Consider the following 25,998-nt stretch of genomic DNA (forward strand, 5'->3'; position numbering starts at 1 on the left):
CTCCAAATGGGCAAATAAGGACTGTAAAGAGCCTCGTGTCCATCTGGCCTCTTATGCTGGCACTAAACATAAGAAAAAATTTCCAGCTTTTTGAACTTTTTGGGTTCCAAAATTCAGGAAAGGGGTCATTCATTCATTCATTTTTCGTCATTGAGCACCTGCTGTGTACCAGGCCCTATTCTGGGGGCTACAGAAGCAAACATAACCTAGACTCAGCCCCTGCCCTGCACCAAATGTGAGATTATAGCCAACAGCTCCCCTCATCAGAGACATGGCAGCCGGCCAAGGAAGCAGGGTGCTGACTACCCGAGAAGGAGCACTGCAGCCATGGAGCATACACCCCTCCCCCCACCCCGCCAAGCAAGAGTGAGGCATAGCCAAGGGCATCCTTTGTTCATGGCCGATGGATGAGGACGGGTCTTGACCAGATGGAGTTGTGAATGAGCTCACACTGACTTTTGAGGGTGAAGAAGGGTGGATGCATGGAGCTAAGATGTCAGGGCCATCAGACAGAGCTGGGAAGCAAACAGAACATCTCCTGGCAGCTTCTGGTCATCTGTCCCTCCAAGCTTACTTTCTTCTCAGCATCAGGGTGGCTAGAATGCGCATTAAGAGTGCAAGCTCTGGAGTCCGGCTGCCTTGGTTACTTGGCAATTTCTGTAGCCTTTCTGTATCTTGATTTCCTCATCTGAAAAAATTTGCATGGGGATATTACCAGCCCATCAGGGCTGATATGACATTTAGTGGAGATAACGGTGAGAAGCGATTCACCCAGGGCTGATGGGATTGGAGAAAGTGTTCAGGGCAGGGTAACTGTTGTCTGACCGTCCCTCATGGCGGGGGGGTGACCTGTGGGGGCAGCAGTGCTGACCTGCTACAAACGTCTGTGCCCGGGGACTCAGTGTTGTGGAGCGGTGGGGACAAGTGGACCCGGTGGTGTGAGCTGGCTTTGAGTCTGATTCTGCCCTTACCTGTGGCCTTGAGCAAGGCAGGGAACCCCTTTTGCCAGTGTCTGCACTGGCAATGGGAGCGATGCAAGGGATCACTGTGGGGAGCAAGTCATGAGACACAAGGCTGCAAGGGCTCAGAGAAGCCTGGCCAAAGCGGGCAGTTGGCAGTTTGTCCAGTGACCTTGGCCTGGTGGTACACTGTCCCTTGTTGCATTTTTCTGTTGAGTGATAAGAGGAGAAGAGAGAAGGAGGAGGGGATAGCAGCAGAATGTGGTCCCTAAAAAGTCAGCCTGTGGGGATGGGTCGTAGTTGGAGCATCGATGGGGCCAGACCAGGGAGGGGCGAGCGCATCTTGCGGGCCTCTCTCTGGCTCAGTCCCCCCCGCCCCGCCCCAGTGTGGCCCAGTCCTAGGCCATCCCTGGAGCTCACCCCCTGGGCCCCTCCTAGCAAACAGCCATACTTGAGGTGCACCTGGCTCCCCTCTGCTAGGCTGCCCTGCAGGCCGGATAGGGTGAACTCAGGGACCAAACCCCAAAAAGCCCTGTGGAAGGGGAAGGAGGGCTTATGTCCATGGTGGGCCTTACTGAGGCCAAGGCAGGTCCCCAAACTACCGTTCAGACAAGTGGTGCATTGGGGATTTCGTAAACTCATGTCTGTTGGCTGGTTGAGTGGCCCAGAAAGGGGGCGGGGGAGAGCGACAGACAGGTCCCGCTTTGAGCTGGGTGTGATCCTGGAGGAAGAGGTGCTACAAGCCATCCGAGCAGAGGTGGAGAGCCAGGAGAGGGCCAGCTGGTGCCATTTGTCCGACCGGCCCCTGTTGTCCCAGTGCCCAGCCCAGTGCTCGGACCAGAGCAGGTGGCTGCAGGGGCAGCCCCTCAATGTTAGCATTTGACTTTCCCACAACCAGCCCTGCTGGGCAGCACGTACTGACCCCCAGACCACTTTTCCTGGGCCATTCTCAAAGCCAGCAGCATAGCATCTCTTCCCTCTGCTTCTGTCCTCACATTTTCTCGTTGTGACTTCAACCCTCATACAAGGGCCCTGTGATTACATCAATGAGCCCTGCTGGTCCACTGGTTAAAGCATTCGACTGCCAGCCAAAAGATTGGCGGTTCAAACCCACCCGCAGCTCTGCAGGAGAAAGATGTGGCAGTCTGCTTTTGTAAAGATTACAGCCTTGAGGCAGTTCTACTCTGTCCTGTAGGATCACTGTAAGTTGGAACTGACCCCTTGGCAATGGGTTTTTATGGGTATTTACATCAGGCCTACCTGGATAATCCAGCATCGCCTTCCATCTCAAGACCATTAACTTCATCATTTCTGCAGAGCCCCTTTTGCCATGTAAGGTCACATGCACAGGTTCCGGGGCTGAGCACGTGGACATCAGTAAGGGACCATGATTCAGCCAACCACAGGAACATCAGTCCTGCAAGATGCTTCCGGCAACTGGGGTTCCATGGTCACTGACATTTGGGAAACACAGCGCACTGTCCTCTGCTTGGAGGTCCTCAGTGCCCTTTGGGGTGAGCCGGGCCTTACAATTGAGAGACTTATTGAACTTTGACCCAGTGTCCCTCAAGCTTACTTGACTGTGGAACCTTTTTGTGGTTGTTGTTAGGTGCCATCGAAGGAACAGATGGCCAGGTCTTTCTCCTGTGGAGCTCCTAGGTGGGGTCAAACTGCCAATCTATTGGTTAGCAGCCAAATGCTTAACCAGTGCACCATCAGGGTTCCTTTGTCCCCCCAAAAATCATCAGCATTGGTGTCACCAGTGTCCTATGGAGCGTGTCCTAGGACACTGCAATGGAAGGTCTGACTGAGAGGCCCAGAGGGAAGGCGCTGTCGTTCCTCCCCCTGGGATGGGGGCTGTGGCAGCAGAGGGCAGCTGCTTAGTGCCTCTCCCAGAGCCCCCCAATTCAGAAAGCCAGGCTCCTGTTCTCCTCATTCCATGAAGCAGGCCCTTCTCCTGCCCTAGGTTTAGTGGTCAGTGTCATATAACGCCATCTTGACCTCCACGTCCTGTTCCATCGTCTCCCCCATGGGAGGGCCTGTGTATGCTCATCCCCGTGGTGCCCTCCTGGCCTTCCTGAATGGAGGGTCGGCAGCCTTTTCCGAGGTTGAGGCAGTTCTGGGATTAGAAGTTAGAGGGCAGTGGTGTTTCAGTGGTAGGATTTTTGCCTTCCACTCGGGACACCGGGGTTCAATTCCTAGCCAATGCACCCCCGGCACAGCCACCACCCATCTGTCAGTGGAGGCTTAGCATGTTGCCATGAAGCTGAACAGGTTTCAGCTATGCTTTCAGACTAGGATGGACTAGGAAGAAAGCCCAGGCGATCTACTTCTGGAAATCAGCACATGAAAACCCCACAGGTCATAACAGAGCTGATTCACATGGGGATGGTCGGTGCAGGACCAGGCAGCACTTTGTCCCGTTGTTCACAGGGTCCCTGTGTGTCCGGGACAGACTTGACGGCAGGTAATTGTCAACAAATTAAGAGGATTACAGCTCATCTGCTGTGTTCCAGTGCCCTCACTATGATGAGCCATGAACATCGATGTCCCATACTCCTCCACGTGGGCTATTCATCCCAGAGAGTGCCCGTCTGGTCACCCAGAAGCCCTGTGCCCTCTCCAGTGGCTTCCTGCCTACATGAGTGGCCTGTCCACTCAGAGGTGGCCCGAGCTTTCTCTGAGGCTTCCTGTGGTGGAGGGAGGGAGGATGGAGCATAGGGCGGCTGGGTTGTCTCCAGGCCTCAGAAGCCTTGGGTGTTTCTCAGCACAGGTTAGTCACCCAAGTCTAGGGAGGGGGCACTCCACAGTGTCTCCCTGACCAGTGGCCAAAAAATGGCCTTGGAAACCCAGAACATGGTATTGTGGCGCTGTGTTGGTGAAGTTGCTGTGTATGAGCGTGTGTGAGTGTGTGCATGAGTGTGAGTGTACTTGTGTGTATGTGTGAGTATATGTATGTGTGTCAGCATGTGAGTGTGTGTATTTACATGTGAGTGTAAGAGAGTTGTGTGAGCGTGTGTGTGAATGTGTGTCTATGGATGTGTGAGTATATGGATGTGTGAGTGTGTGTGTGAGTGTGCGTGTGAGTGTGTGAGTATATGTACGTGTGTCAGTGTGTGACAGTGTGAGTGTGTATGTATATGTGAGTGTGTGTGTGTATCTTGGTAGGACAAACACAGTAGACTATCAGCCATTTCATAGGGTGCAACCTAATATTAAACTGAAGGAGAGGGCTCTTTTGTGTTCGACACACATCCTCAAGTGTTGCAGGTGAAGCGATGTAATATGTAGAATTTGTTGTAAAATGCTCTGGCATAAAAAAAGGGCAGGTCAGAAGGGTGTTGAGCTGGGCGGTAGATTCCTGGGGTTCATTATGCTGGTCTCTCTACTTCTGTGTGATCATTTGGAAATTTCTACAGTAAGGGGTGGAGGACAGGCAGGCAAACGTGGGCTGAGACCCACGAGGCTCAAGTCTGGCCCCCTCCCCACCTCTTGAGCCCAGCAGCCTGGTGGGTAGGAGATGGTAGCAGGTCCTTATGGAGTGGGCATGGGGCCAAGGAATCAGAAGCTGGGCGCTGGCCCCTGGGCTCCCGGCCACGCTCCGCCCCCAGCTGGCCTGTGGCTCCAGGCCGGCCACGCTGCCTTCTGCCAGCTTCCGCGGCTCCAATGTCATCACCTAGGTGACCGGGACGCTGCTACCACCCGCCAGCCTGCTGAGCTGCGGCCTCCACCAGCCACACCGACCCTCCCGGGGCCCAGCTTAACCAAGGTAGGCTAGGGCTCAGCCTCACCCCCTCTTCCGGGGAAAAGCACGGCCCCTCACTACCCCCTAAAAGTGGCTCTGTGGGGAAACCCTCTGCAGCCTAGGAGTGGGGTGCTTGGGGCAAGGGTGGTGGACAGACAAGCAGGCTGGTGGCCTGGCTAGTCTAAGAGTCCTGTCCCCATTCCTTGATGGGACATGGGTGAGGAGGGGCCGCTGCTGTGGGCAGCACTTTGGGGAGTCATTTCCCCAGTGTGTTGGCGGGGCTTCTCCTGTGATGCTGGGCCAGGGATATACCAGGTCCGCCAGGCAGACGTACTCTTGTGTTACCACCTCAGCCCTTGGGTCCGCCAGGAACTCTCTCCACTCCCTGCCAAGGGGGTATTGAGCAGTGGCCCCGGCCCTGCCTAGGTGGGGCACATCTAAGGGCTGAACTGCTAGGGTCAGGCACTCGGCCTTCTGAGGCCCCATTTACAGTGTCCCTGCTCCCTTACCCACACATGGCATCAGAGCCCACGTCCCGCACCCCTGAGACGTGGCCCTCCTCCCTGTAGACACTGGGCTGGCTCCAAGTCCTGGCCCAACACTGGCCAGCCCACCGCCCTCTGCCCGTTCATGTGCCACTGCCCTACTTTTGTGTCTAGATTCTGAGGTCCAGGAGGCATCCAGAGTCTGTTCAAACCCGAGGACGGTTAGGGACAGGTCTGGGATATTTGCTGGGTTGAGAGCGGAACGTGTATGTGTATGTGTGTGTATGTACTTGCATTCGTGTGTCTGTGCACATGTGTGTGTACTCATGTACATACTATGTGTAAGTGTGTGTGGTCTCAGCCCGGCTCAGACCTTAGAGGCAGTCACCAATGGGCCTGTCCCTCGGTGAGGGGGAAGGGACTGGGTCAGGGCGGGTCAGGAAGCGGTCCTCTCAGAACTGGAGATTGTGCAATGGAGGGGGAGGGTGATTCGACTGAGCGGTGGCCAAGTCACCAATGTGCAGACTGTCATGGCAGTCCAGCAGGCAGCCAGATCTTGCTAGTTGCTTGTGGACAGAGTAATCCTGCCTGGGAGATGTGACAACCCCACTTTACAGACCAGTAAACGGAGGCCCCAAATGTCCACGGATGGGAGACGGCTGGTGGTGCGTGACTGTAGATAAAGTGTGGGCTGGCAGGCATAAGCCAGTCTGGAGGGCTCAGGGCGCGCACATTCCTGACACTTTCCTGCCCTGTTGTGCCCCATTGCCATCCCCTCAGCCGCGTCCTTCTGGCCCGCACCTGGACCTGCTGAGGCCGTGGCACTGACCACTAGCCGGGTCCATTTTGGTCCCATGACCCACCACTAATCCTACTGCATCCCTTCCAGGAGCTGAAACTCCCTCCTCATCCCCCAGGGCCCACAGACAAAGGCTCACAGCCCACCCAGTAGCCCCTCTCCAGCCCCACCTGGACATTCCAGCCTTCCCCTGACCTGAAGGCCTGGAGCAGGGCTCATCCCTCCGGCAGGCTCCTCTGCTTGTGGTGGCCATCCTCCGCCTGGTCCCCAGACCTCTCCAGCTCCGTGTGTGGGCCCTGTAAAATCAACCTGCACGGGCTCTTAGTTGACCCTGGCGAGTGAAGGCTGGCTCACTTGTCTGTCCTTCAGTAGGTGGGGGTCTTCTGGAGGCAGGCGGTGGCCTCATGCCTTCAAGAGGAAAAGGAGCCTCTGGGTACAGTGGCTCCAGCATCAGGTCCAAACCCAGCCCGGCATGCAGTAATGTGGCCCTGGGCAGTCGCTTGCCCTCTCAGTGCCTCTGTAAGAAATGCCAGCTGCAACTCATGGTGGCCTCTTGTGCAACACAACAGAAACACTGCCTGGTCCTGCTCGGTCTTCATGATCGTTGGTATCCTCGAGTCTATTGTTGTGGCCACGATGTGTTTTGAGTGCCTTCCAACCTAGGGGATTCATCTTCTAGGACTAAATCAGACAACATTCTCTTCTGATCCATAGGGTTTTTATTGGCTAATTTTCAGAAGTAGATGGGGCAGGCCTTTCTTTCTAGCCTCTTGTAATCTGAAAGCTCCCCCTGAAACCTGTCCATCATGGGTGACCCTGCTGGTATTGGCATAGCTTCTAGCATGACAGCAACACCCAAGCCACCATAACTGACAGACGGACAGATAGGGTGGTCTGTAGGAAAGGACATCTCAGCAGTGGGGATTAGCAGAACTTTCTTTCTGCTTCACATTGACAGCTAAGCGAGTTAACAAGCACTGAGTACTCCTGGGAGGGCCCAGTAGAGGCTTTGCATCATTGTCAGGGGTGGAAACGTCTTGGCGGGAGTGGGGAGGGGTCAGCAGGTACAGGGGGTGCTCTCTGAAACTGCGGACATCTGCGCCCCGGAGGGCACTGATGGATGTTTCTGGAGTGAGTGAGGACAGACAGATGTGATGGCAACTTGTATGACATGTAGACGTGTTGGTGACTTCAGAGTCAGATTCAGCACTCAACAAGAAACATGGGCTGCAGCGACTCAGCTAGAATTGAACAGTCAGTGGAGAGTTCCAGAGTCCCTGGGGGGTGCACATGGTGAATGCACTTGGCTGCTAATTGAAATGTTGGAGCTTCAAGACCACCCAGAGGTACCTCGGAAGAAAATAGTGGCAATCTGCTTCTAAAAAATCAGCCACTGAAACCCTATACAGCACAGTTCTACTCTGACACACTCGAGGTCACCATGAGTCAGAGTCGAGTTGACGGCAACTGGTTTGGCTAGGTAGAATGGAGAGTTCCAGGCATTAGCATGCATCCTGGAAGGGACCAAAGGGTGGTGAGTGGTCAGCATGTGAAGAGGCCATCAGCATGAGGAATGCGTCTTGAGAGCCCAGAGCAAGGAGCTGAGCGAGCCAGGCTGGGTGGGGACATGTCAGAGTGGGGCATTCCCATCCAGAAAGTAGGGTGTACAGAGGTGATGGCCGGGCTGGGAAAGGTTTGGGACACAGTCTTGCAGGAGGCAGCTGGTGGGGTGGCAGTGCTTGTCTGGGCAGAGAAGATGCAGGGGACAGAGCAGGTGTCTCCAGGGAGATAGGCGCTCGTCCAGGGTGACCTCTTGGGCCAGAAAGGGGCCTGGAGAGGGCCTGGAGAAGACAGACCCAAAAGACGGGTGTCTGTGCAGCCTGGCTGGTGACAGGGTAGGTGTGGTCAGGATGAGGCTGGTGGTCTCAGTGTCCAGCCCAGGCTCCATAGCAATCCATTCCCTAACATCTTCAGAGCCTGCCGGGGATGCACCAGGCCTGGTGGTCCCTGAGATCGAAGCTCCTCTGGCCCAAGAGGCTGTTTGTTCTCATCCCGGCAGGTACAGTCACCTGCCTGCTGTGCTTTTCCTGGTTACCTGACCCCACAGGTGTGTTCTGGCCACATACTGTGTGCCGGGCACCCTTCTCGCCCTGGGCATGCAGTAGTAAGCTCTGTCCTCAGGCAGCTGATGTCCTAGCGGAGGGAGACAGACAGGAAGCAGGGGAGCAAGATACAGTCTGATGGGGTGATAACAGCTGGAGGAAACAAACCAGGGGAGGGGGTAGGTTTAAATCAGGCAGCTTGGGAGAGTCCCTCACCGCTGCCTACAGGACTTAACCCTTATGATGTCTAGTGGAAGGATGGTTCTGTTGGTTCTGCGAGCCAAGGACCTGAGGTCCATTGACATGCAAAGGTTCTGAGGTCTGTTGGCATGCATGTTTGGCAGAAAGACAGGTGTGGAGCGAGTGAGGGTCCCAGAAGCTGTTGAATGGCAGGAAGTGTGGTAAGGGAGGCAGTGGGGATGGATCCCAGGCCTGCACAGGTCAGGAAAACTCAGACCCTGGGAGACACGATCCCACCGACATCCAACCTCTGTGCTGGGAACACCAAGTGAGGCAGAAGTAGGGGGGCTGACTGAGGGACTGCTGCTGTAATTCAGGGGAGACAGAGGGGGCAGTGATTGAGTGGCAGTGGGCTGGATCAGTGGCATTTTGGATTCGTGGAGTTGGAGGAGGCCTGTGAGACAAGCAAGCCGCGTCTAGGCTGAGCCCCTGGGAGGGTGGAGACGGCACGAAGGACAGTGCCCCCACCCTTGCCATCAGTGCCTGTGCATTGACTCCAGCCACCTCTCACCGTCCCAGTCCTTGTTTTCAGCCCAGTAGCCTGCAGCCCACTCAATACCCCAGTACCCCCATGCCACTCCTGGGCCATATGTGGAATGTCCACGGCAGAAATTATAAATTCAAACACCCACTCTGGTCACAGGCTTCTTTCCACCTTGTGCATCTGTTCTCCAGCTGCAGGGACTCCCAGCCTCTGGAGCCCTCCCCTTCCTCTCTGCTGTCTTCCTCTGCTGACCCAGCCCTCCTGGGTCCTATCCTCTTCACCCTCTCCCCAGGCTCAGATCCCAGGCTGGCCTGAACCTCCCTCACCCGTACTGCTCTTCCCACTGCCCCAGCCTCTGCAGAGCACTGCCGGGTCAGTGCCCATCCCTACCCCTGGCAGAGGTGGCCAGGCACTGCCAGAAAGGCCCCTCCGAGCTCAGGTGGGCAGCACCAGTCCTCCTTTCCTTGTCCCTGCTCTGCCACCTACTCATCTGGCCTTCTGCCCACCCTGCTCCTCCTGATGCGGTCTGGCACCACATGCCTCAACTTCCCACCTCTGCAGGAAGTGCCTGGACCCCCCTTCTGCCTGCTGTCCTTTCTTCCAGGTAGTGGGGGTGAGACTTCCCTCTGCCCACCCCTCCTCCTAGTGCCAGCCTTTGGCTCTGAGCGCATTCATTGTTTTGCCTTCAACTAGAAAGATTATCCATTAACTTCCGTGGCAAGTCCCTCACTTCAAGCCTGGGGCCCAGTGCAGCTTCAGGGCTGCCCCGTGGTTTTTCCACCCTACCAGCTGTGTGACTGTAGGCAGGTGCCCTGACTCTGCATTTATGTCCTCGGTGGTGAAATGAGAGAAATGGCCTTGTCCTCCTAGTTGGGGTGCAGCCCCTCTGGGTTGTTAGCTACAGGTCTCTACTTCTCAGAGGTGTTTCCTTATTTTGTTTAGCGGCATCTGAGTTCTTTTCCCCAGGTAGCCCACTTGGGTACCTCACAGGCCTTCTGTGCTGAGAACCCCAAAAGAAGGGCTGCACTTGCCTGGTGGGGTGGGGCTGGGAGGAGATGTCGGTGAGACCATTGACCTGGCCCCACTGCTTGTAATCTGGGGCCATATGAATAGGACATGGGCCGGGCAGACCTCTGTCCTGGCTTGAGGAGGGGGTGTGGGTTGAGCCCCAGCCTCTGAGGCGTAAGGGCATTCCCTGGAGGGTCACAGTAACCACGGAGTGTGGCTCAGCTGAGGACAGCAGTGCTGTCCTTGGTAGGGGCTCCAGGGCAGACTGGGCACTTGATGGCCTTGCTGTTCCCCAGGCTTCAGGTCTCTCCCAACACTGGCCTGCGTGTGCCCGTGTCCCGAAGGTTGGAAGCGTCAGCGTGCTCTTCTTCCGGAAGAGAAGGTGGCCCACGTGGTCAGACCTGCTCCCCATCTCCTGCCTCACGCGAGTGCTAAGTCAACCGTTGGATTCAAACAGAAACTGCCGAGCAACCTCAGAGTCCCAGCTGGGACCCAGGCATTGGGGAAGGACACCTGGTCGGCTGTAGAAGGAGGCTGTTGGCCACGGAGAGAGGTAGCCGGGCTGGGGGAATTCCTCGGCAGTCCCCAGTGTCTGTCTCTCCTTCTGCCCCCTCCTGATGGGCCTCGGCCAGGAGGGAGCGGGCAGCTTAATCGGGCACCTCCAGCTGTTTCATATTTCACATACTGCACCCTGCCCAGGGTGGGGAGGCTAAATTTGTCTCTCATCGCCGGCCCCTGGTTTCCAGGGCCAGGCCCAGGGGTGGGGGCAAGGAAGGCCAGCTCAGGGCAGCGGTGGGGTCCTCACCATGTCCTGCCTACCAGTCCCCAGACCCCATCCTTCAACAGGAAGTCGGGGTGGCAGTGCCCCTTCCCTCACCTGGACTTGCCTGAGGAGGACCCCTGCCTGTCTCTGACCCCCACCCGCGCCTACTCCAAGAGCCAGCACGGAGGGCACCCGGCCTGTGTCCTGTTCACGTGGTCCCAGACCGCAGGCAGGAGGCCGGGCCAAGATGGCCGCTGCCTTGGCTGTCTGAGGGGACTGCGCACTCCAGCCTGTGATTCCAGGGGAGACCCCTCCACCCACCCCATGGAGCAAGAACTGCCCCTGTGTTAGGGGTCACTGAGGGGCAAGCAGGGGGCCCTCTGTGCAGAGGGTCTTCAAGGTCGCACTTGGGACAGCCTGCTGGAATCTGGCTGGGCCCAGGAGGGAGCTGCCATCTATGGAAAGGCTCTGCTACCTTGCATGGCTTCCTTGTGACGGCTGCCTGGCCCTGTGCCCAGGTAGGGGGATCTCCGGGGCGCTGGGATGTTTTGCACGTCCTTGTGAATACAAGACACGGGGTGGCTGAGTGGGCCCAGGAGGCCCCTAGGTGGACCTGAATGCTGCAGAGGTCTCGGATTCTCTGCCATTTCCCATCTCACCCTGTCCTAACTGCTTACTGGAAAAAAAAAAAAAAAAAAAACAAATGAATGGTGGAGAGGGGAGCCACCAAAATGTCATTGTTGAAAGAAGTGTGGCCAAGGTGTGCTGTTCTGGGGCAGTGGGGGCAGGGAGTTCCTTGGGTCTTTTCTTACGAAATGAACTGGGAGCCCCTGCCCCACCCTCACCTTCAGAAGCAGTGGCTGGGCAGCTGGGGGTGAGGAAGTTTCTTGGGGTCCGTGGCTTGCTGGCCTGTCCCTGCTGTGCTCAGGGCACATGCCCATGGCTCTTCTCGGGAGCTCTACCTGGACCCCAGGTAGGAGGGCAGGCAGGTGAGAAGGAGGGAGCACCCATGGAGGGGTGTCTCCTTCCAGAGCTGGCTTCTCACGAGCAAGGATGTCACCATGTCCCCAGGCATCGCAGATGCTTGCTGAGCAAGTCTGTCCCTGCCCTGGGTAGATGCGGTGTCAGGGCGAGCAGAAAGGCCCCACAGCCCATCCAGACCAGCTAGGGGAGTGTGTCTGCTAGCAGGTAATGAGCTGACATGGTGGGTGCAGATAATGAGAGCAGGGAGAAGAGCAGGGACAGGGGTCTGAGTCTTGGAGAATAGGTGGCTTCCTAGAGGAGCAGGGCTCTGGCCTGGAGGATGCAGACAGGGTGGGGATGTGGAGAAAGGCTGGGCAGGGAGAGGGGTAAGAGCAGATGGAGCAGTTAGGGGTGCATGGGGGGAGGGCAGGGGTGCTGTGAAGGGTGTGGGGGCAGGGCAGGGGTGAGGTGAGGTGATGTGGGGGCAGGGCCAGAGGTGACAGTGAGGTGGTGTGGGGGCAGGGCAGGGAGGAAGTGGAGGCTGTGTGGTGGCCTTCCCTCTGGGAAACCCTGTAATATGAGGCCAGAGGGAACCCTGTGGGCTGTGGCTGGGACCATAAGCAGAGCCTTTAGTAGGCCTGGGCTCATGTCCTGCCTGATACTCAGTGACATTGAGCATGTCCCTGGGGGCCTTATTGGGGTCATCCCTGAAAAAGGGATGCAGAGTTTGGCCGGGGGGTGCCACTGGGTTGGCTGAGTGGCTCTACCTGAGGCATCCATTTCAGCTCATTCTCTGCTGTGGGGTTGCACTGTGGGATGTTGAGCAGCATGCCTGGCCTCCGCCCTCTAAATGCCAGTGCCTCCCACCCCCCACACTGTCAGATGTCCCTTGGGTGCAGAGTTCTTGATAACTCTGAGTCAAACAGAAAGTCAGCTCGCACGGACTGCGAGCTCAGTGCCGGGCCCCAGGCCTCATGGTGCCACCAAGGGCGGAAGCTCCCTGAGCGCTGATGGGCCTGTTTCAAGACAGTTCAGCCCTCCTCAGATGCTACAGTTACCAAACTCGCACTGATCTTTGGCCCTCCCATGAGGTCGCAGAATGCATTTCTTTCTAGAGCAACTCAGTCTTCATTAAAACCCCTGCGCTTTCCCTAATCCGTTTGCACTTTACAACTTGGTTATAAAAACCCAACCAAGCCCATTGCTGAGGCTTTGATTCCAACTCTGGCAACCCCATGTGTTGCAAAGTAAAACTGTGCTCCTCAGGGTTTTTTTTTTGGCTGTAACCTTAGTGGAAGCAGAGAGCCAGGGCCTTCTTCTATGGCACCATGGGCTGGGTTTGAACCACCAACCTTTTGATTAGCAGACAAGTACAATCCACTTCACACCACTTAGGGACCTGAACTTTAGCAACCTCCAAAAAAGTGTTTTATCAGATATCAGGTTTTTTTTTTTCCTTTTTGTCATTGTTACTTGCTGTCAAGTCGGCTCTGACTCAGGGTGATCCCACGTATGTAACGTTGCCTGGTCCTGTGTCATATTCACGAGCGTGGCTGTGTTTGAGTCCATTGTTGCAGCCACTACGTCAGTCCATCTCATGGGGGGCTTCACTTGCTTTTGCTGACCCTCCATCTTATCAGCCATGTTGTCCTTTTCTAGCGATTAGTCTTTCCTAAGTAAGCAAGACAAGATTTTACCATCCTCATTTCTCTTTTCCCTTTAGACATGAGGTCTTTAAACGACTTGCAACATCTGTAAAAGTAATTTCTATTTTGTCTGAGAGCCACATTTCCTTCAGGAACACAACTTCAGATTTAAAATGCAAGTTGTTGGGAAAATGGGATTTCATTGATAGAAAGTCATTTTGGCATTGACTCCTTTTTCTCACCTCCATGATCCTTGCCCAAAACACTGCCAGTGGGTGAAGGAAGCATTCGTTGTCCCTGCTGCAGAGGAGAGAGGAATGGGCACCCCAGCCTCCTGGGAGGTCTCCCACAGCCCCCATCTGAGGCCATGCGTTGGCACTTCCTCTCCCTTACCCAAGCTTCAGGCTTGTTTTCTCAGTGGTGCCTGCACAGACCCAGGTGGAGCTCAGGTTTGAGGGCAGGTGGGAAATCCTGCCTTGTGCTGCCTAGGCAGCCACCCCACAGCTCAGCCCCCACGTCCCCATGGGAACAAGGCCTGTGTCACCAGCTGTGTCTTCTTCCAGGGACTTGGAAATCACGGGCGTTCTGGCTCCTGGGTCACGCTCCAGAGTGTCCCTGTAAGTGCAGCAGGGCAGGTTTCCTGACCTCAGCGTGCCAGTGACGCACCTGAGTGTGCCACTGCTGCAGGTGCACCGGGAGGCTGGGCGGCATCTGCAGGTGGACAGCAAGAGGGCCTGCAGAGTGGATGAGGCCGGCCTGTGTGATGCTCCCCCCCTCGGGGGGCCTGTCTGGGATGCTTGCTAAAATGCAGATTCCTAGGCCCCTTCCCAGACCTCTGCAGGGGAGCCTCTTGGGATGAGGCCCTGGAATCTGCATCCTGGGCAGTGCTTCTGGGGAGTTGCACACACGTGACGCTGGAGGCCCTGTGTTTGGTGGCCTGTGGAGGTCCGGGGGGATGGGGCTGGGTGGGGCAGGCCACACAGCAGGCCTGGCTCCCTAGGTTCAGGGAGCCACTCCTGTGGGTGGCAGCAGAGGCCTGTGCACTTTCTATGCTTCCCCGGCTGCCCTTGCTGCTCTCTCGTGCAGACCTGTACTGACCTGCCGCTCCCTGTCCCTGTGCTTATACCGACGACAGGAGAACGGGTGCTCTGCAGCTCATATCCAGGGTGAAGGCACGAGCACAGAGTGGGATGCCTCCTAGGTGGGCAGGAACAAAGACAGGTGGCGTGCATGCAGACAGAGGGACTTTTCTTAGTTCTTGGTTCAATGGGAGGAAGGATGTGGTGTCAGAATGCAAAATGTGAGTTATCAAATCATTTCCAAGTTCAGGCACATGATCAAAGCCGTCTTTACACAGAGTTCTGCTTGGAGAGAGGCCCGTAAGATGTCCCTTCACTGAACACCTGAGCCCTAGCACCTTCGCGGAGCAGGGCCCGGGCAGGGGGAGAGTAGGAAGGCTGCCGGGGTGTATACCCACCAGATAAGCGCTCTTGGTCTCACTCTCCAACTCTCTGTCTCTCTGTTTCACTCTTGGTTTCTCTGTATCTGTCTGTCTCTCTGTCTCTGTCTGACTCTCTGTCTCTCAGTTTCTTTCTATCTCTGTCCCCCTGCCTCTGTTTCTCTCTATCTCTTTCTGTCTGTCTCTCTGACCTTAGAATTTGGGGGGAGCAGTCCTTCTGTCAGTTTGTTGTACTGTGGTGGCTTGCATGTTGCTGCGATGCTGGATGCTATGTTCCTGTTACCAGCAGGGTCACCCATGGTAGACAGGTTTCAGTGGAGCTTCCAGACTCAGACAGACTGGGAAGAAGGACCTGGTGATCTACTTCTAAAAAAATTGGCAGTGAAACCTTATGAATAGCAGTGGAACATTGTCTGATACAGTGCTGGAAGATGGGCCCCTCTGGGTGGAAGGCACTCAAAAGACAACTGGAGAAGAGCTGCCTCCTCAAAGTAGAGTCGACCTTAATGACGTGGATGGAGTCAAGCTTTCAGGACCTTCATTTGCTGATGTGACATGATTCGAAATGAGAAAAAAACGCTGCAAACAAGATCTCTTAATAATCTGAACATGGAATGTACAACGTATGAATCTGAGAAAATTGAAAGTTGTCAAAAATGAAATGGAATGCTTGAAGATAGATATCCTAGGCATTTTTTTTTTTTTAAGCGAGCTGAAATGGACTGGGATTGGCCATTTGGAATCAGACAATCAGCTGGTCTACTATGCCAGGAACAACAACTCGATGAACAGTGTCACATTCGTTGTCAAAAAGAACGTTTCGAGATCTATCCTGAACTAAAACACTGTCAGTGGTAGGATAATATCCATATGCATAGAAGGGAAACCAGTTAACACGGGTATTATTCAAATTTATGCACCAACCACTAAGGCCAAAGATGAAATTGAAGATTTTTTACCAACTTCTGCAGTCTGGAATTGATTAAACATGCAATCAAGATGCATTGATAATTACTGGTGATTGGAATGCAAAAGTTGGAAACAAAGAAGAAAGATCAGTAGTTGGAAAATATGGCCCTGGTGATAGAAATGATGCCAGAGATCACATGATAGAATTTTGTAAGACCAACTACCTATGTATTGAAAATACCTTTTTTCAACAACATAAATGGCTACTATACATGTGGACCTTGCCAGAAGGAATACACAGGAAACAAATCGGCTACGTCTGTGGGAAGAGATGATGGAGAAGCTCAATATCATCGGTCAGAACAAGGCCAGGGACCGACTGCAGAACAGACCATCAATTGCTCATATGCAAGTTCAAGTTGAAGCTGAAGAAAATTAAAACAAGTCCATGAGAACCAAAGTAGGACCTTGAGTATACCCGGCCTGAATTTAGAAACCATCTCAAGAATAGTTTTGACATATTGAACACTAGTGACAAAAGACCAGATGAGTTGTGGGATGACATCAAGGACATCATACGTGAAAAAAGTAAAAGTTCATTAAAAAGACAGGGAAGAAAGAAAAGACCAAAATGGATGTCAGAAGAGAAACTTCATCTTGAACACAGAGTAGCTAAAGCAAACAGAAGAAATGAAATGCAAGAGCTGAACAGAAGATTTCAAAGGGCCATTGAAGAAGACAAAGTAAAGTATTATAGTGAAATGTGCAAAGACTTGGGGTTAGACAATTGAAAGGGAAGAACATGGCTTGGCATTTCTCAAGCTGAAAAAACTGAAGAAAAATTCAAGTCTAGAGTTTTGAAGGATTCTGTGGGCAAAATATTGACGACGCAGGAAGCATCAAAAGAAGATGGAAGGAACATACAGTCACTGTACCAAAAAGTATTGGCCAATGTTCAGCCATTTCAGGAGGTAGCATATGACCAAGAACTGATGATATCAAAGGAAGAAGTCCAAGTTGCACTGAAGGTATTGGCGAAGAACAAGGCTCCAAGAACTGACAGAATACCAATTGAGATGTTTCAACAAATGGATACAGCAGTGGAAGTGCTTACTCTTCTCTGTCAGGAAATTTGGAAGACAGCTACATGGACAACAAGAGACCCATATTTGTGCCCATTCCAAAGAAAGGTGATTCAACAGAATGCGGAAATTATCGAACAATATCATTAATATTACATGCAAGTAAAATTTTGGTGAAGATAATTAAAAAGCAGTTGCAGCAGTGCATTGACAGGGAACACCAGAAATTCAAGATTCAGAAGAGGATGTAGAACAAGGGATATCATTGCCAGATGGATCCTGGCTGAAAGCAGAGCATACCGGAAAGATGTTTACCTGTGTTTTATTGACTCTGTAAAGGCATTCATCTGCTGATCATAACAAATTATGGATAACATTGTGAAGAATGGGAATTTCAAACATTTAACTGTGCTCACGAGGAGCCTGCTCACAGACCAAGATGTAGTCGTTCAAACAGAACAAGTGGATACTGAGTGATTTCAAATCAAATAGGTGTGCATCAGGGTTGTATCCTTTCACCGTACCTATTCAATCTGTATATTGAGCAAGTAATCTGAGAAGCTGGACTCTGTGAAGAAGAACACAGCATCAGAATTGAAGGGAGACTCATTAACAACCTGCAACATGCAGATGCTGAAAGTGAAGAGGACTTGAAGCACTTACTGATGAAGACCAAAGACTATAGCCTTCAGTATGGATTACACCTCAACATAAACAAAACAAAAATCCTCACAACTGGACCAATAAGCAACATCATGATAGACAGAGAAAATATTGATGTTGTCAAGGATTTCATTTTACGTGAATCCACAATCAACTCCCATGGAAGTAGAAGCAGCAGTCAAGGAATCAAATGACATATTGCACTGGGCGAGTCTGCTGTAAAAGGCTTCTTTAAAAGCGTTCAAAAGCCATGATGTCTCTTTGAGGACTAAGGTGTGTCTGACCCAAGCTATGGTGTTTTCAGTCGCCTCATATGGATATGAGAGCTGGACAATGGATAAGGAAGACTGAAGAAGAATTGATGCCTTTGAATTATGTTGTTGGCAAAGAATATTGACTATACCACGGACTGCCAGAAAAATGAACAAATCTGTCTTGGACGAAGTACAGCCAGAATGCTCCTTAGAAGCAAGGATGTCGAGACCTTGTCTCACATACTTTGGACATGTCATCAGGAGGAACCAATCCCTGGAGAGGACATCATGCTTGGTAAAGTAGAGGGTCAGCGAAAAAGAGGAAGGCCCTCAACGAGATGGATTGACACAGAGGCTACAACATTGGGCTCAAACAGCCACGATTGTGAGGATGGCGCAGGTTCAGGCAGTGCTTCGTTCTGTTGTACATAGGGTCTCTACAAGTCGTAACCGACTCAAAGGCACCTAACAACAGCAACAAATTCACAGGCAGACAGATAAGGAAGCAGGACCATGTTGGGTAGGGACAGGTGTTATGAAGCAAACTGGCCAGGGGATGGTGGCATCAGGCTGGACCTGAGAACGGCCTTTCGGAGGCAGCAGAGTCCTCTGAGCTGAGACTTGGATGCTGAGACGGGGCTGAGGGAATCTGGGCCAGAGGCAGTGTCCCCGAGAGTGCAGTGCAAAGCCCCAGGGTTGGGGATCAGGCTTGGAGGGTAGGGCCCAGGCTGAGGGGCCTTAGGTCCAACATGAGGAATATGGGGCTACCCTAGCATGAGGGGCAGCCCGCTGGGGGTTTCAGAGGGAGAGCCTGGTCTAGGCACCAGGTGGGGGGCTCAGAAGGGTAGGGACAGGTGGGGCGGGGATTGAGTCCTGGATTCTGGTAGTTGTGTGGGCAGAAGCAGCAAGATTTGCTTGCCAAACAGAACAGTCACATATCATCCCCTTGGAGACTGGTGACCCTGGACATGACATGCCCCTCGTTCCCCAGACCCCACCCTGCCATACCCCCCCGCCATGCTCCTGAGGATTTGGGGCCACTGGCCTCCGTGTGCCTGGCCGCTGCAGCCTTGTTTGTGTGTGGAGCCACTTGGTCCATCCCAGCCTGCTTCGAGGTGTGGGGGTAGGGGTCTGCTCCCCTGTCTGTCTGTCTGTCTGTCTGTCTGTCTGACGCAAGGGCCAGGCACCTGTGGGTCTTGCCCTAGGAGCCAACCTGACTTTGTAGCTGTAGCAGGGGGAGCGATCTTGGGGAGAAGCAGGGCAGAGGGGGGAGTGTGGAAGGTTGAGGGACTGGCAGGACTCCCCCAGAGCGGGAAGGCCAGACTCCACCGCAATCAAAGGGTCTCACATTCCAGGCCATCCCAGCGCAGGGCAGCAGCATTGTAGCCTGGGGGGAGGGGCTCCTGGGGTTCCTTAGCCTGATGGGGGAGATCTGGGGAAACGGAAACACTTCCCCCAAATCCTGAGCAACCAGCAGGGGGCGATGAGGAGATCCTGGGCGGGGTGCTGGGAAAGGGGAGTGATTGATTGGTTGGTGACTGATTGGCAGCTGGCCAAGTGAATGCAGTCAGAGCGTGCTCTGAAGTGCCAGCTCTTCCCACGAGCCACCCCAGGTTCTTTTTTTTTTTTAATTAAAAAAGTTTTTTTTATTGCGGCGAAATTCACATAGCATCAAATCAACCATGTGAAAGTGTAGAATGTAGTGGCGTTAACACCTTCCCAGTGTTGTGCAACCACCACCTCTCTCCAGTTCCAGAACATTCCGTCTCCCCCACAGGAAACCCCCATGCTCATTAAGCAGTTACTTCCTATCCCCACCCCAAACCCAGTAACCCCCAGTCTACTTTCTGTCTCCGTGCATTTGCCTATTCTAGATATTTCGTCTAAGTGGAACCTGACTTATTTCACTAAGCATAATGTCTTGGTGATTCATCTATATTGTGGCATGTATCAGAACCTTATTTCTCTTCATGGCTGGGAACATGCCACTGTATGGATGTACCACTTTGCTTATCTGCTCACACGGTGGTGGACACTTGGGTTGATCCCCTTTCTGGCTATTGTGAATCACACTGTTCGGAGGAGGGATGGGATTTGCTGTATGACGTTAGCCAAGCTGTTTTCTAGCTCTGGGCTCAGAATGGACCTTCAACAAAATAAAGGGGCAGGGGGACTCCTGGCCCTGAGGAAGAGTGGCTTTGCCCCATCCTGCCTCACCCAGGTTCCCACCCCCTTCAGGACCAGGAGCCCCCTCTCCCATGCTGGCCAGCCCCCAAATCGGCACATTCTGCCTGCACCAGGGAGTTGCCTTGAGTCATTGCTGCTCATCCCAAAAGGCCAGCCCTGAGGGTGAGTGGAAATGGGTTTCTGCCCCACAGGGCTTCAGTGTCTGAGCGGCATCTTGGCCTCCTTAGAGCCTGTCTCATGCCCTGCACGCCCAGGCCACTGGGTAGTGGGTGGCTCTGTGGTCAGAGTGCAGGTCAGTGTCACCTGCTGAGGATCTGGGTTGTGTGGTGAGTGGAGGGCAGATTAGTGGACAAGCACGCTCACGTCCACCTCTGGAAACAACAGTTCAGCCTGCCCTGCACTTCCGGCCGTGCATCCTGGGGCCCCTCCCTTCACCTTTCTGGAAAGTGCGTGCTGTGATCACGCACAGGCTAATTCTACCTGTCCCTTCACAGTCATCTCTTGTTGACCCCGCCTTTCCCCTCAGGCACTTCGGTGGCCCTCCCTCTTGGCTCCAGTGCTTGTTCCATTCTGGCGGCCCAGCACATGGTGGCCCGAGAGTGTGCGACAAGCCTTCAAGGGCAGACCAAAGTGACAGATCGTGGGTCATCCCTCCATCCTCGCCGCCCCCCACCCAGCCATGGACAGATCCAGGCCCTTATGCTTGGGCACTGCCAGGTGGTGACCATGCGACTTCCATACCCCCTTACTGAGGACCCTCAGGCCGGCCCCAGGGAGATCCTGCCTCAGCCCAGGACGGGGGGCAGCAGTCAGGTCAGGCTCCTGTTCAGTCCCCCCACTGCAGGACAAGGGTCCCCGGCCACGCCTCCCCCTGGGTGGCCAGGGCTGCTTTGGGGGTGGGAGCTGGGCCCGAGGGTCTCAGGAGAAGCAGTGGATGGAGCGGAGGGTGATTGTGCATCTGAGCACCGGCAAAGAGCAACGCCAATCCCACTGCCCCATGAGCATCTCCCGTGAGAGGGAAACCGCCCCCCCACACCCTTTCCAAGAAGGGATGCCCCAAGGTCTGAGCTGTTCTAAGGTCTAGGACCTCAGGATGCCCCCAATCCTGGCACAAGCCCACAGGGGCAAACCTAGTAGTGCCACCAACACCTCCCAGTGTGTGTCACCTCCCAGACACAGTGAAGACTGGAGTTCTGCCCCCACAGAGGCCCCCCAGCCACCCCTAGGGAGGATAGTGTCACCCTCATAGGTGGTGGCACTGGAAGCTTCTGTTTGGTTTGAATTCCGGTCTGCCCCTCCCCAAGGCTGACCCCTCACCCCCGACCCTGCCTTGGTTTCCTCTCTGGGAACGGGCAGGATGAAGTAAGAGCCGACGGGTGAGGTGCTGAGCACAGGGCCATAGTCAGTGCTGAGGCAGCATCATTACCCCTGCCCCCTCCCTGCCAGGGTGCCAGAGGAGGGAGAGGAGGACAGCTCCTTGAAAGCCCATTGTCTTTCCTGACTTGTGTTCTCTCTCCCCTCACAGAGTCAGCAGCCGGTGGGGGCCGTGGCGTGGGGGAAGATGTCCCAGTCCACCTCACCCGACGGAACCACGTTCGAGAACCTCTGGAGCTCCCTGTGAGTATTACCTCCACCCGGGCCAGAGCGGATGGAGGGTCCGGGGCCGGGCTCTGGGCTAGCCTCAGTCATTACTACTGGGCTAACTGGGACAGAGCAGATGGGGGTCTTGAGCTGGACTTTGAGTTAGCTTCAGCCACCCCCTCTGGGCTAACCAGGACAGAGCAGATGGAAGGTCTTGAGCTAGACTACCAGCTAGCCTCAGCCACCCCTGCCAGGTTGCCCATGCCAGATCAGATACAGCAGCCTCTGGCCGGGCTAGCCTTGGCCACCTTCCCCTCGGCCACCCTTGTTGGACTAACTAGGCCAGAACAAATGGGGCAGGCCAGGTCTGAATTTCGGGCTAGCCTTGGTCACCCCTGCTGGGCTGCCTAGGCTAGAGCACAAAGGGTGGCCCTGGGCTGAGTGAGCTTCAGCTGCCCTCCCCAGGCTGACTTGGGGATGTAGCAAGAGGGACTGCTGCCTTGGACCTTCCTCTGGGGACACAAGGTCCAGAATATGGATCTTTTCGTTGGCTACCTCCTGAGAGGGCTCAGGGTGGGAGAGGTCTGGGGCCAGTGCCCATGTCTGGCCATGCCCTCCTGGGTTTTCACAGCCCTGGAGAGGTGGGCAGAGGGAGAGGTTGGAGGAGCGGGGGGCTGAGGGTTGGCAGGAAGGAGCAGAGACAAGGCCCGAAGGTCTCTTGGGGGCAGCAGATATGAGCCCCCAAAGGAGCCGTGGACTGGTCTTGTCCTAGGCCTGGAAGGTAGGGGTCATACCCCACCTAGGGCTGACAGCTTCTGTGCCCTCTCTCCCACCCAGGGAGCCAGACAGCACCTACTTTGACCTTCCTCAGTCGAGCCGGGAGAACAACGAGGTGGTGGGCAGTGCGGAGGCCAGCATGGACGTCTTCCACCTGCAGGGCATGGCCACTTCTGTCATGGTGAGTGGGGCTGCCCTCTGTGAAGGCTCAGGGTGAAGACTGTGAACATGGACTTTCCTGGTGTGGGAGCCCAGCAAAGCCAGAAAATGGGCTGTCAGATGTGCAGCTGCTCCCATGGGTCTGTCAGTACTTTTGAAATTGCCAATTAGAAAATATATTGGTTCATGTGCCTGTCAGTCCAGAGGTAGGAATGGCTTCAGACATGGTTGGATCCAGGAGTAGGAATGACTTCAGGCATGGCTGGATACAGGGGTCAGAAGGACTTCAGGCATGAATGGATCCAGGGGTAGGAATGGCTTCAGATGTGGCTGGATTTGTGGGTAGGGATGGCTTCAGAAATGGCTTCAGGCATGGCTGGATCTGGGGGTAGGAATGGTTTTTGGCATGGCTGGATCTGGGGATAATGATAGCTTCAGGCATGGCTGGATCTGGGTGCTCAAACAGTGCTTCTGTCCATCTCTCTGCTTTCCCCCATGCTGGCTTTGGTCTTAGGTAGCATCTCTACTCATGGTGAAGGGTATCAGACTCCACCTGCATCTCCATGTCTGTGGAAACAGGACCCCCTTTTCCCATAGTTCAGCAGACCTGCCTCTCATTGGTCTGAACACGGACATGTGCCCATCTCTGGGTCATCTCTGTGCCTCTTATTGCCCTGGTCACATGACCCCACCACCCCACAGAACAGTAGGATAGAGCAGAGCTTGCCCCTCCATCCTAGGGGCTGAGAAATGGGGAAGGGGACTCTGAAAAAATATAGAGGTGCTGCTTCTAGAGGAAGGGGGGCTGGATGGGGGTAGGCAGAGCAGTTGAGTCCTTGGTACCCTGTCCTGACAGGCTCCCCTTCCTCCCTGAAAGGGATGGGAGAAGGCCCCAGCCCCACACTGTTCCAGGTCCTGCCCAGATGGGTTTTCCTGTGAATGAGGACTCAGGGCTGTGGGGAAGTGAGTGGGGGTCATATCCCTGCCCCTCCCTCTGGCCCCTGTTGCCAGGCCCTGGGTGTGCCAGGAGGTGGGTGGGCAGGTGGGCGGCACACATAAGAAGGGGGTGTGAGGACCCCTGTCATGGGGAGGCCCAGTGATGCCTGCTGCCCCCAGCGCCCTCACTTGTGGCCACCTCCCTGGGCCAGCCCAGCCCCAGCCCTGGCAGTTCCTGCCTATAGCCTCCACCAGACCACTGGGCTGCTCAGTTTTGCCAGCAAGTTATTTTGAGGGCTCAGGATCCCTCAGGTGGGGACTTGTCAAGGGGACTTGGCTGAGCACAGAAGCGAAAGCAAACCTCACACTGAGCAGAGACCTGTGGGAACAGAGGGCAGGGTGGAAAAGGCCCCTGGATGGCCTCCTCGCCTGAGCACGTTTCGGGGCAGGGCTGTGCTTCGCGCGTTCACACCAGCACTGGGCATGGGGCCAGGTGCACAGGAGGGAGGTGGAGCTGAGAACCCTCTAGAGGCCAGGGGATTGCCGAGGCCTGGCCCCTTCTCTTTCTGCCTGGGCCTGCTCCCCAAAGCCCTTATTCTAGAGCTTGGAGCCCCTCACTCACCTCAACACACCTGTATCCTGGGTGTTCAGGCAGGTGACTCAGCCACCTTGGGCATCTGGTGGCTAGTGGGGGACACTCGAGCTCTGGTTACACGGTGAAACGGGTTGGGGGAACAGGAGGGAGGATCCCCATCATAGCTGCTAGGGTGGAGCGGAGATGACCCACCTGAGGTTAGATGAGGCACCTCATAGGGCAGTGACAGCTGGGGTGGGGAGGGGGACTGGCGGTCAGACCCCTCCCGTGATGTCCATTCCCCTGAGGCACATCCTAGCTCAGATCCTGCCGGAGTTGGCTAGGTAGCCATGGTCTCTGGCCTCGGTTCAGGACAGTAGGCCCAGCAGAAAGAGTTCACACATCCCGGTGCAGCTGTGTTCCCACTCCCCAGGGGAGGACACGGAGGCAGGTTCTGGGCCCGGGGTGGGGTCTGGTCTGTGTAATTCCAGGAGGAGGTGGAAGCTGTGTCCCTTCCAGAATATTCTCTGTTCTTCCTTCTGCTTCTCAGGGGAAAAGGTTCTGACCCTTCACCTTCCAGACCCCCCTACTAGACATCAGTGTTCCCTCTGGGGAGCACTAGAGCTGGCCACCAGGATCTGAGAGGGCCAACTCCTGGGTGCAGACTGGTAAGGTGTCTGTCCCCAAGTTCTGGAAGCTGCCTCCCTAACCGCTGAGAGACTCCCCAGACCCAGCGTAGGCAGAGGGTCCTGGCTCAGGGAGACAGGAGCAGTAGTAGTCGCTTGTGGGGTACCTGGGCTGGCAGGCGGGCATGCTTGGGACAGGGTGCTCCGAGCCCTCACCTGCTGGGACTTGCTGCCTGCTCGCTGCTTGGTGACGAGGGTGGGGCCTCCCACCTCTGTGAACAACAAGGCAGCCGACCCAGTCAGGTAGCGACACGCCTTGTAGTAAAAGTCATTATGAAAATACCTGCTCTCAGAGCTCACCTCTCAGAGCTGGGAATTCCCTGGAATCACAGTCGGCCGGCAGGAAGAGAGCTGCCCACCTGCCAACCCCAGGCCAGTACTTCGTAAGAGCAGTGAGCTTGTCCAACCAAGGCTGGTCACCTTGTGAGGGGCTCACAGCACCCACCCCTGACCCCATGGTGGCCCTCCAAGTGGTCACCGTCCTCCGTTGCCCTAGTGTGGGGCAGAGGTTCAGGTGGCCCCACTGCCCTACAAAGTGGCCTCATGCCCACCGGGGTCCTGTTCACCCTGAGCCTCAGGGGCCTGGGAGCCTTGGCCAGATTGAACTGGGAGATGTTTTAAAGTGCAACCCAGGAACCAGGAGGGCAAGCCACTTTGGGGATGATGCCCAGGGAGGAAACTGTGCTACTGGAGGCAGACAGGGGCCTGGCCTGGCCTGGCCTGGGGCTGACCCTGGGAGGCTCCTGAGCAGCCCAAGCTCCCCCTCTTATGCCCCATCACTCCCCAGCCCACCCACAGTTCACACATGTCATGGAAACAGAGGCAGGGCCCAGGTTCCTGCACCACCTCCATGCCGGGAACCTCAGACAAGAGATGCTGCCCAGGCCAGGACTGGTCTCTCCTGTGAAAATTTAGCAGTGGGGTCAGAGGTTCTCATCAGCCCTACATCCATGATCAGGACAGGGCTGCCTCTACACACGCGGGACCTCACCTGTGCAGGGCCACCCCCAGGCTCCTGTGTGGGGCCTCCTCTTCCCTCTTCCACTAGCTGCCCCTTCCCCCGCCCCACCAAGATTCGCTCTGTGCTCAGGAAGAGTCTGGCCCTACCCACTGCTCTGGGACCACCCTCACTCCCAGTCGGGACCTGCTCACAATTCAGGAGCTGTCCAGCCAAGGGGATGTTGCTCCAGTGGGCACGGTCCTTAGGGGTGGGGCAGCAGCCCTCTGTGGAAACCAGGCACCACATCATCTGCCCTGGCAAACAGGCAGGTCCTCCAAATATGCTCTCCAGGTTTCTGAGCAGTGTCCCTAGCACAGTCAGAGACGACCCATCTCGAGGACCCATGACGCCCTCAGTGAGCGGCAGGGGGTGGGCATCCTCAGTTGAGAAGTTGGACCTCTGGGATCCAGGTCCCAGCTGTGGGGCCTCAGACAGGTCCCTGCACATCCTTGGGCCTCAGGGACCTGGCTGTGAATTTGGGGTGATGGAGGAGTGAGCCCAGAGCAGCCAGCACTGTGGGGCTCACAGAGGCATGTG

At 55.2% G+C, this 25,998-nt stretch overlaps 1 protein-coding gene across 1 annotated transcript in view; it reads left to right on the forward strand.

The window, feature by feature from the left end:
• Positions 1 to 4,546: 4,546 nt before the first annotated feature.
• TP73 (tumor protein p73) overlaps positions 4,547 to 25,998 on the forward strand; it is a 67,680-nt gene continuing 46,228 nt past the window's right edge. Inside the window, exons 1-4 of the mRNA XM_049877702.1 lie at positions 4,547 to 4,728; positions 10,119 to 10,375; positions 21,274 to 21,365; positions 22,167 to 22,287. Of these exons, the coding sequence (XP_049733659.1) occupies positions 21,310 to 21,365; positions 22,167 to 22,287 (177 nt within the window). The 5' untranslated portion in view covers positions 4,547 to 4,728; positions 10,119 to 10,375; positions 21,274 to 21,309. The remainder of the gene's footprint in view (positions 4,729 to 10,118; positions 10,376 to 21,273; positions 21,366 to 22,166; positions 22,288 to 25,998) is intronic.

The sequence above is a fragment of the Elephas maximus genome, chromosome 3 (assembly GCF_024166365.1).
Source record: "Elephas maximus indicus isolate mEleMax1 chromosome 3, mEleMax1 primary haplotype, whole genome shotgun sequence".
Lineage (NCBI taxonomy): Eukaryota > Metazoa > Chordata > Mammalia > Proboscidea > Elephantidae > Elephas > Elephas maximus.